Source organism: Chelmon rostratus, chromosome 6 (assembly GCF_017976325.1).
Source record: "Chelmon rostratus isolate fCheRos1 chromosome 6, fCheRos1.pri, whole genome shotgun sequence".
In the NCBI taxonomy this organism is placed as follows: Eukaryota; Metazoa; Chordata; class Actinopteri; order Chaetodontiformes; family Chaetodontidae; genus Chelmon; species Chelmon rostratus.
In genome coordinates, this window is record NC_055663.1 from 14409522 (window position 1) to 14421262 (window position 11741).

Here is an 11741-nt window from a genome sequence, read left to right on the forward strand (position 1 = left end):
CAGATATTTTATCTTGTTTTTACTTGTAACTGCAACATGTTATTAAGGCTGAAAATAATCCAGTTCAGTGGAAAGATGCATCATTCACCAGTCTTATACAAAATAAGCAATGATGGCTGAAATATGCAAAAACACATAACAAGATACTAAACAAATTGTAAGCTTCTCTGGAGTTAATCAATATCACCACAACAACACAAAGGTTTCATCACTAGTTTTAGGTGTTATCACAATAATCATACTTATGTCATCATATGGTAAAAAATTAGGAATGACGTATACTAACAAATGATGGGTCAACAAATACTGTAAGGTAATGTTATCTTAATCGTACTAAGCAGTACGATGCAGTGCAGGTAATTATTAAAATACAGCATACATATTGAAATTAATGCTTTTTGTGCTTCCTTTTTTCAATATCAGTCTTCCATATTATCAGAGGAAACGAAACATAGGGTTCACAATTTCAACACAGCTAGAAATTAGATGCCTACATGTTTTAAAGAAAACGCTGGTATTTAATCTTCAAGTACATTTTTAACAATATGGAGAATGCAGTGCAGTGATGACAAAGTTGTTCTCCATTGTATCTGATTTGTTTCCTTTTATATAACTCTATTGGATCTAATTTATTTATTTCCTTTTATACACACACTCACACACACACACACATATATACATTTTTTTTTTCAAAAGGATCATTCTTACTTTTATGTTGATGTTTTTTGTAGATGCTGGTTGTGTCTCTGGAGTTGAAGTGATGTCGGAAAACAATTTATCAGCCACCTCCTTGCTGTCAACTGTTACGACTGGCTCTACTTCCAGCTGTGGTACATGTGACTCTGGTTGCACAGACTGTACTTCCTTAATAATCCTCTGGGGAGCAGGCAATTCTGGCTGTGTTTCAGTCACTGGAACAACCCCAGCAATAGGGGAGGTGGGTAGAACTGTAGCCTCAGTTACTGGGAAAGAGGAAGGTACAGCAACACCTTCTTCAACTTTGACTTGTGGAAGGTCAGGTTTAGACTCTTCAGTTTTGGGAAATTCTGTCACACTGAGCTCCCTTTTCACGTCCTCTTCTGTATCTCCAACTGTTACAGTCTTGGGAACATCTGTGTTTGGCACGTCAACCTTTGATGTTACTACAGTGTGTTGCACAGGGACTATAGTGGGTGGAATGGGTTCTGCTGTGGATGCTACTAAATGCTGTTTTTCTGCTATAACAGGTGAAACCTTTGCTATTGTGGGTTTGAATGTGGTCTCAAGCTCGTCATGTGCAGAGGCCGCTGTGGACGTCATTTCCATCTTGACAGATGTAGGTTCCATCTTTACTTCTGGGGTTGGAACTGTTGGTACTGCCTCCAAGGGGGCAGGTGTGGGCTGTGATTCCGTGGCCGCAGGTGTGGGCTCTGCCTGTTTGGTCGCAAGTGTGGCCTGGGTCTCTGGCTTGGCAGATACAGATGAAGGCTGGGGCATTTTTCCTGAGTCTCCCAACTGTCCCAACAGAGCCCTTTGAGTCTGGCAGTTCAGACACAGCCATTCCTTCTGTGATCAAACAAACACAACACATGATTAGAAAGTGTACTTTACAGAAAATAATATAGAACCATTTTACAGGTCCAATTAGTTATTTTGTGACCTGTGGTATGTCACATGTACAGTTAAAGACTTTTGATTATGTATTCAGTTGATGCTAAATCAAAATTTAGCAGTTTTCACATCAGATCGCAATTATTATTTCATATATGAGGATAAGAGAAGCAGGGCTTACTGGGGAATGTCTTATCTTAATGAGCCTAATTCACCTAGCTGATCAGGATTAAGCTATTGCACAAAGCCAATGCGATCAGGCTAATTATTGCCTATTTTTTAGTTATTATTTTTGTTCAGCAAGATAACTGAAGCATTGCATTATTCCAGGCAGAGCACTAAAGTCACGCTTGCATTAGCTGATTATCATCAGCTGCTTCATTCATGCTTCATCATCAGTGGCTCATTCATCAGCTGCTTGGCTACCAACTAACTAGTAACATACAATCATATTCATATGGGTGAACAGCACCGCTGTGGCTTTTGTAACGTGTTGTTTTCACTAAACAGATGCAGTCCTACCCGTACTGTTTGAGAATTCACTCACAGAAGCAGATCCTTTTCTGCCAAATCAACTGTACAAGGCATTTGTCATAAATGGTAATATCCTTGATGTAACGTCTGACTGAAGCATGCATGTATCCTATTCAGTTTGTACAAGTGAACTCAAATGGTGGTTGTTGTATGAAATTTGTTGGTACATTTTTTTAGATAGGTATAAATAATAAAACTAATACAGTGTATTTTCTCCAATGCATTTATTGTGTGTGTGTGTGTGCGTGCGTGCGTGCGTGCGTGCTGCGTGCTGCGTGCTGCGTGCGTGCGTGCGTGCATGCGTGTGTGTGTGTGTGTGCAGAGACATAACATTAGTGCAGGGTCAGCAGTCTACATTTTAAAATGGTATTATTAACAAAAGGTAGTGACAAATTTTTATTAAATTCTATATTTTACTTTGGTATTTTATTCAGACTTATAAACATAAGAAAAGCAGTAAGAGAGTGGATGGACTGAAGCTAACTTTGAAAGAGAAGAAGCATTTTAATCTAACAGAAGATTGTTACACTGCAAAAGCCTGCAAAACCTAAAGCAAAGCCTGAGAAGCAGCCTGACCAGGAACTGGATTAGGCTGGAATGGTAGTTTTCATTGTAACATAGCTCCAACTTCATTGTGGAGGAGAATTTGGTGAAAACAAGCCTACTTTACTGGAATAAGACAACCATATCTCTTTATTTTGTGAAATGCTGCAACATTTTACTCCAGTCCAAAGACTACAGACACAAACAAACAGGAAAAAAAGAAAAGAAATCAAACTTACTGTATACCTAGCTGTCTGGTGTCTAGTCTTAGTATTAGAATATTTGCTATTGAAGTTGTAAGTAATAGGTTACAGTTATGCGTTTTGGGGGAACATTTAGGTCTCAGACTGCCATGTCATATGTGCCATGGCAATGAGGTATTTTGTGTTGCAGTGGTTAATAACTCATAGTTTTCACATTTTCAACCACTAAACCACATCTTTAACCACAACTGATTATAGATAACAACGTGGTAAAATCCAACACAGTCTCTTATGCTGAGTAATGCCATAGTACTCAAATATAAATTCAATCTTCACCCTGCACTACCGCTGCTGGACAATTAAAACAACCAAAGCATTGACAGAAATATTAATCATAAATAACATTTTCAATAGAAGCTCATCATCCGTAATATTAACATGCCTGCTGCTTTAAATTACGATACTTGTAAAACAGCAATAAAAATGCTTACCTTGCAAAAGAGCTAATCACATTTTATAAGCAAAGCTATTACTTTAAAAATGTAATCCTCTGAAGGCACATTTCTTATCAGATCTAAGATCCATCAATGGACAGTTGAGGAGGAGACGAAGGCATAAGCTGTCAATAGATAAAACAGTGTGTCTCTAGCAACCTAGCAGACCAAATCACAGCAATGCGCCTGCCTCTGCAGAGCCAGGGAGAGCAGTTCTGGTACACAGGACAGAGGAGGAGATTACATCGCACACATATCCTGTTTGTGAAACCATTAAGTTTAAAATCCTTTATCTATGAGATAAAGCATTAGAACCTACACACATTTTATACATCTTAATTATAAAACCACACGTGAACACAAATGTTCATGCAGATCAACAGGAGAAGTATCTGAATGCATCGCTAAATACGTACATTTCGTCTTGGAGATTAGCCCTGACTCAGGAAGCAGTGACGTAAATGAACACACAGTCAAGGGCTCGTGTGCTGAGTTGAGCTTTGGTAAATGATGTAATCTACCCTCTGTCATACTCTGGCTTAGGCCTGCTTTTACAATCCAGCTGTGCTGGACACCCCCCCCCCACCTAAACAAGCCTAAAATATCACCCTGCTAAGACCTGTTGCCATCATGTTCCTAAATAGAAAAACAAGACTAGAGGGAAGATTAAAAGGGGACTGACAAAATATCATCACTTAAAGTAATTTGTAATTTTTTTTTGTCCTATCAAGGGTCATTATCATTGTTATTATGAAGCATGAGAATATAAGCGCTGATGTTAGACCCTGAGACTGTGGGCAACAGCAACACTGTAAGAAAAGCACTGTGAGCTGCATTGCTGTGTTTGCTTTCGGTGACTGAGAAATACTTATAGCAAACAGAACTGCAACTAATGAGAACTGATACTGGCAAATGATATCTAATTTGATTGATACTGAGATGCTTCTGTTCAGTCAGTTGTGGGTCACTCAGGAATATGTTAATCCTTTTGGTTTCCAACAGTTACAAACAAAGCCTCATCAGCATAGTGCATGATGCTGATAGTCATGTCAACCAATAAATGATTTAAACCTCAATTTCATGTGAACTGATGCAAGATCAGCTTCACTGATCTTTGCCTTTGAAACAAACTGTAAGGTCCATATAAAAGATACTTCTTACTCAGGGTAATTTATTTTTTCAGTTACGACACTGCAGTGCATTGTGGCTAGCTCAGCTTGAATACAGAAGAGCTCATAAATCAGTGTTTCTTGAGCAAAAAGAGTTCATAAGACAGAGTTGATAATTATGGCTAGACAATTCTTTACAAATCTCAAACTTGCATGTCCCACTACTCAGCCTTAAACATCTATTAGCAGTATAATTCCCACACACCCCTCAACTGCTCTGCTCCTCCTCTGTCATGCTTGTAGGATGCATGTTGCTTATCAGCAAAACTATGCCACTCCCAAGGCCATTCAAATTATAAATTTGAAACTAAACTCCAGATCTTCCTACTTTTCTGACCATCTTATAGACCCAACACAGTAAATGGCTGCCACTTATCAAAGGCAGCTCATATCCACTAATGCTATCTATAATAAAAACTCTATACTTGTATACAATTGTAATGATCATTTCGGAGGAAATGTGTTCAAAGGTCTCTTTTTTGTGTGTAAAAAGAAAAAAAGATTATGTGCTGCCGTAACCATAGTTTGACACAATATGGGGGAAAAGAACAGTTAATAGCTCATCCTTCCATTTGAGACAGAAGTGTACTTGGATGTAAAAATCAGATCAATTTCATAATTCCTCAAGAAACACTGATATGAAAAAGCTAATTAGAGTAGGTTAGAAAGCCTATCATTGCTATGCCACAAATCAGTTGCATCAAAGTAACGTAGCCTAAATTCATTTTCAGCCACTGAAGATAACTGCCCTCTGAAATTAACACACATTAACAATACACAAGTTGTTAAGAAGCCACAGGATTGTTAAAAACCACATTTGCATAACTCATTAAACTCAGACATTGTGGCCTATTCCCCATTCAGCTTCTGCCCAAACTTGAAAGGAGCTATGAACTAAGACTGATAGAGAAGAATCCAACAGCAGTTTTCACAGATGGCTGAGCCGTGGCCTTGCATTCCTGAGTCTTTCTGCTGGTCCACTGGATCCTCCTTCTCTCCTGTAATCTAAATATGGCCCTGTCCCTCACACCTCTCCAGGTGCTGGTATCAAACAGGTCCAAGTCTCAGCATGATAATTGACCTTTATCAACCCAAGCGAAGAACAGATGAACAGAACAATTACAGAAGTATGCAACTGAAGGGTCGCACTTCTGCATTGTGTATGATATGCTAAATAAATGCCAAACAAATCAGCAAGGAGATTTAACATTTGCATGCCACCACTACACCAACCTTACATCTGAAACTCAACTGACCTGTTAATTCTAAATCTGACTGGAAAAAAACCCTCAGTCAACAAAAAAACCTAATCTCATCACATCCCCCTCCAGCGCCAGTCACTGCCTCACAGCCACACAGTCTCAGGGCCATGCATCAGAGCCACAGGGTTTGGGAAGTTGCCATCATCCTTTTGTCTAATTAAATCTGTTTTATGAGTAAAGAGCAGGAGCCCCAAGCGGAGAGCTGTGGGAGAGGCTGCTCCTCACGATTAGCCTGTGAGCTGGATTACCAGACCTTCACAATGACAGCAGTCAGGAAATTATACTCTTGACACACAGGCGTGCTGCATTAGGCTGGATCTGCAGAGCTTTATAAAGAATTGCCCAGTACACTTTTATCACAGCAAAAGACTTATGCAGCACCTTAGGAAAAGAACCCATTCACATTGGGCACAAATTACCTTCAAATACTGACTTTTAAGATACCTAAATATTTTATACTTTCATACAAATTAGTGTGTATTTATTGTTATTCCTATCTTACATACGCAACTGGCACATTCCACCATGCATCGCAGATAACTGAAAAAAGCCCTGCTCACTGTCAGTGTTGGGGTATGACAGGTGTGTGGTTCAACAACTATAAAGACATTGTAAATCAAATGTAAAATTCAAATGCACAAACATCTTTCAAACTTCTTTCAGACCTTCCACTCCTGCATTTCCATGCTAATGAATCAATCCAGTAATTTAAGTTTATATCATTTGTACAAACTCACATTTTCCTACAAGACACCATTCACTGGGTATCTAAGTGGTCCTGAAATTTACATTTTATGCAAGATAGACTGAACAGATCGTCTTTGAACTGTAGACTATAGCACTATTTCCCAGCCTCTCATCAGTGTTTTCCTGCTGTTGATACTGGAGCTGGTAAGTTTCTTATTGATTTTCTGGCAGATGCCTTTGGCACAAGCTGTAGCTGGCTAATATACTTGGCTTTCAGCAGCCCCCACAGAGCAGAACTCCTCATAAATCAAGCCCTCTGATAATAGAGAATGTTGACCTACTAATCTGTAATAAGCAGAGTGCTTCGTTCTAAAGACAAGGAAATACACCCCGCTCTTTTTGCAAGCTGTCAAGTAGCGCATCAGGAAACGTTCCCTTGATGGCAAAGTGCAATGGGGTGAAGAGGCAGTGAGAGGATGTGGCATAAATAGAATGCAAAGACACTAGGAGTTACATTATTACAAGCTGGATCTCTGAGGTGAGGTCCTATTTTCTAGCTTTTTTATGACAGAAAGCCACAGAATGTGCTTAAATTCAATATGGATCCTATTCTGTCATTCAGGGAAATCATTTCAGCTTGATGGATAAGTGTCACAGCCTTCAAAATGTCTTGAAACGTCAAACATACTTGAACCATTCTAAAGCAAACTGACTAATGCAATAATCTGAACTGAAGAGCAGTAGCTCTAAATATACACAACAATGATTTCATTATTCAGATTAATAAGATAAGGTCCAAAGCATGAGCCTGCTCAGTTTTACCTCTGCTAGACTCATTGTACCTTCTTAAAAAGGATGTCAAAATAGAGCAGGGATGCAGCAGGTAGGCTGTGCTTGGTCTCTCCTCAGAGTGACTATTTTTAAGACTGTCACTAGGTGCTTGTTCTTGTCATGGGGCCAACAGTCTGTGGTTGTCTGGCTTACAGCAGGAAACATCTTGCACATAGACCTGTTGTGTGTAAAGAATATATATTTAAAAAAAAGTTTGGGGCTCATGAAAAGACTCCGGAAATGTTGCAAGTTTAAGGGTACTCTCTGCTGGCCTGTGTGTCAGAGATAATACATCTTGTCATGAATTAGTCTCTCATGGAAGCTTTGCAAAATGTCAGCTGCTTGTACCTTTGACTTGTAAGCACATTCATCCAACGGATGTTAAAATAAACTAATATTTTGGGACAAGAAAAAAAAGCTAAAGAGCCCAAGATGCAGCCACGTGGTAACATAAAAAAAAATGCTGAGGAACTATGGTACTGTCTCGTCTGTCGCGCACAAAGCTTTAGCTGGCAAAGCACAACACACGTGTGTCCTACTTATCAGACAACAGTCAGTCCCAGGCTTTTGATGGCATCAGCTGAGGCAGAACGGGCAAAAGGAAAAATGGATAGAGTTGCTGCTAGCACTCACTTTGCCTAAAGTGGCCTCCCTTTCTTTTGAACCTCATATCCTTTTCATAGCTCTGCCCTTCTACTAAAGAGCCATGCACATTCATGATGGAGAACCAGAAGTCACAGCAGTTTGGATGATGCAGGTCACAGGGCAGCAGTAAGTATGGCAGCTCATCCTATTCAGTTGTGCAAAGGCCAAGCTATTTCTGTTTTCCTCTGCTATTAAGAGGAATGAATCTATGTTGTACACAGAGCAGCAATCATCCATGCTTGTCCCTCCCCCCTGTCCAACCTCTACCCCGAGGCTCTTCCCCCTCTCTGGTATCCACGAAAAATGTGCGAATTGTCAATTACATAAGAGGCACATCTCTGTCAGTGTTATTTCTCCATAATAATGTGCCATTTGGACTGAGTGTGTGTTAATCTCTCTCTGGGAAACCAAACTGAAGGCAGAAATAAAGAAATTAGGAAAAAGAAAGCTCACATTGACTCAATCACTGCTGAAAAGGGTTTTGTTGTTTACTGAGAGTAAACAGAATGCAAGAGTATTGTCCTTTTTTCATAAATAACTGCCAGCCAGAAATATGTCGTCTTTTATGGAAAATGGTTCACATTATTTCAATTAATGCATCTGCTGCGTATTTTCCAGGTTTAACAACACCAACTTTTTCTCCTGTTTAAATAGGACCTCGCCTTATGAAAGAATAAGAATCAAAGATGACCTTATTCAAAAGCCTCCAGTATAATGACTAACATGACTGACGGGACACTGTATTGAACTGCACCCACATTTTAAATATGTGCTTAGGGTGCATTGTTGTATCATTTGATCTACTTTAAACTGGCCACTGAAACAACTATGAGAAAAGAATAAAGAGCTCACCAAATCACAGATAGGTCCGACAAAAGCTATTTATAAATGATTTAAGGCATTAACTGTTAATACTGCTACCAGAAGAACAGACCAGCCCCACAAGGAAATGTGAGCTGGTCAGAAAGGAAAATATTACAGCACCTAGCATGTAGGATATGAACAGGCAAGGGTACACTGCCTTTTAACAATGACCTGCATGTGTGGGTTCATCACAAAGCAGGTACACACGTGCGACTGCCACCCACATGTAATGAAGGGGAAATTGTTGAATTACATGGAGCCACTGATCTGCGAGAGACAGATGGCCTGAAAGGAAATGTCTGCTGCTCTAATGTACTGCACCGTGTTGTGTTGGACTTAATCTGCTCCACCTCTGCTTATTGGCATATCACAGGGCTTTGCCATCTCAGATCTCTCACGGGGGCTGGAGATTCCCTGGTCAGCTATGGCAGCAGATCTCATCTCACTAATGCTGTTGCACAACCCTCAATCACTTTAATACTGTTTCAGTGCGCCAGTCTGCTGAGGCACTCTTCTCATGAGTCGTTATGTAATAACTCCGGCCACTCTAGTGGAGGGATAGCAGCCACTACATAGCTTGAATTTTAGTATGTCTAAAATTTTGTTTGAGAACCTCTCATAGGAGGTCAATAATTCACATAGGTCACACTAATTAATAGCTCACAGACATCTGGTCAAACTCAGTCTGAAAGCCAATTCAAGCATGGTCTCCATATAGAGTATTTTCTCTGCTGTGACAACTTCATTTATTATTCCACCACAGTTGTAACTCATGTTTTTTGTCAAGAAGATCAAATCAACAATGGAGCAAAACTCAGCCTATTGTGTCCTGAATTTTCAATAGAAATAAAAAGCTGCATGACAGCCAATCTCCCATTTTTTCCACCCCTTACACAGCAGAAGAATATTCCACCAAGTAAAAAGACCAATCACTCCAACTCAAATTAAAGTTTGCTTGACTGTCTAAGAATCAACAAGTAACAGTATGAATAATAACAAGGTTATGATTCAATAATTCAAGAAATAGTGCTCTTCAATTAATAAGAACTATCAAATAAACTGTTTCATAAACTGCACTATACTGTTAAGTAATTTATATAATGCAATGTCGATGTGACATTGCTTATTGAGGGCCAAACAAAGAGAGCTCCAACATGTACAGTATGTATCACAGAATGTAAGGCAGCTATTTATGATATGAAGAACAATGTTGTGCTTTACTTTTGACATGGAGGCCAAATGTATACCAGCAGCAACATAGATATTTACTGCCAGTGGATGTATTCATATTTCTTCATGTGGAGTTGACATGAGTGCTGAACAAAAGGATGTGTTGTCACCTGCTTCAAAGTTTGCCAATTCATTGTTCTTTACTATTTATTCATTATATCTCCCATCTCCAATATCTCAGAATTATTGTATTGAAATTTGCACTGGATGCTTTCTGCCTTTGTTACATATGACTGATGTACAATACAGTGCAGTTTTCCTTAGAGAAGTTATTTTGTTGTTGCAAGATGTACTGACAGAGAAGCAGTTTACTTGAATCCATAAATAAAGAATGATGTTAAGTATGGTTTATCAGATGTGAAAACTGGTGGACATTACTGTTAAGAAGTCATAATAATCACTACTGTAATTGTAAAGTTTGCTTTTGAAATCATGAGGGGCAATTTTCAAGACCAAACCTAAAATAATCATTAAAATTGGTGTGAAAATTATGTAAAGTAAAACCTCTTGCACTTACCACTGCTGTGTGAGGCATTGGGTTAAATCCACAAAGGTTGCAGACAGTGCTTTTGCATTCAGTGCAGGTGTTGTAATTGGGTGGTTCCTTGGAGCCCATGTTCAGTTCAACTTTACAAAGTGGACAGGTGGACAGATCTGCTTTAGGAGCAACTTGGGTCACTTCTGTGGATTTTGGAGGCTCTGATGGAGCTTTCTCTACTTTGGCCTGTGCTAATGAAACTGGCTTGGCCTGTTGAGGAGGCTCTGATTTCTGTACAGAAGGTGGTTTGGTCTCCTTTGCAGGGGACATCTTAGGAGAAACTGGAGGTGTAGCTTTAGGAGAGACATGGGCTGTAGTTGACATCCTACGTGGAGTAGGTGGTGTAGTTTTAGGTTCATCCTGAACAGCTGAGGTTATCAATGTAGATGCAGAGTTTAAGAAAGATGACCCAAAGCCAAACATCTTCCCAGTCACTGACTCAGCCGACTTTGCAGCAGCAGGTTGTGTTTTAGGACCACCAAAGCCAAAGAAGCCTCCTGACTCCTGTTTCGCAGGCTGAGCTGGTGGCGGTGCAGATTTGACAGCAGAGGCTGCAGATTTTGAGGGCTGCTGTGGTGGTTTCCCAGCTTCTTGTTTTGTAAGACCTGAATTGACTTCTGGCTTTGTAGTTTGAGAAAGCGGTACTTGTGGGGATTTTCCAACAGGCTGTTGCAGGCCAGCAACACTCTGGCCTTGTCCTTGTTCAGTACCTGAAAGGACCTGTGTCTTTTTCAGAGACCCACGTCGAGGTGTCTCCGTCTTTTGGACTGCAGTTGACAATGGAGCCTCAGCTTTGGGTGTTTCTTTTTTGTGTAGAGGTGCTTGAATGTCCTCTTTTTTGACTGCTGAAGATTCTGTAGACTTATCTTCCAGGACTAATGTCGGTACATCCTTCTGTTCAGAACCAGGGGATGTAAAAATCTTGCTTTGGGAGGGCTGAGCTTTGACGACAGGATGTCCAGTGGGCTCAGGTGCTCCAAGGGCTCTCTGCATTTGGCAGTTCAGACAAAGCCATTCCTTCACCTGAAAACAATAAGTGCAAAAAAATTTAGAAATCATTATTGAAAAGCAAGCAGCACAGTGTTTTGTTGGACAAATCCTGGAGATGTTTGTTCCACCACTTCAGGCATCCTTGTGTCAAATGTATTCAA

The 11741-nt window shown here is 39.9% G+C and overlaps 1 protein-coding gene across 1 annotated transcript in view; it reads right to left on the reverse strand.

Annotated features, from left to right (window-relative positions):
* Window positions 1-11741, reverse strand: part of pclob (piccolo presynaptic cytomatrix protein b) — a 61393-nt gene that overhangs the window by 30662 nt on the left and 18990 nt on the right. The window contains exons 14-17 of the mRNA XM_041938643.1: window positions 11479-11613; window positions 11039-11300; window positions 10570-10883; window positions 1357-1545 (exon numbers count right to left, since the gene is read on the reverse strand). Of these exons, the coding sequence (XP_041794577.1) occupies window positions 1357-1545; window positions 10570-10883; window positions 11039-11300; window positions 11479-11613 (900 nt within the window). The remainder of the gene's footprint in view (window positions 1-1356; window positions 1546-10569; window positions 10884-11038; window positions 11301-11478; window positions 11614-11741) is intronic.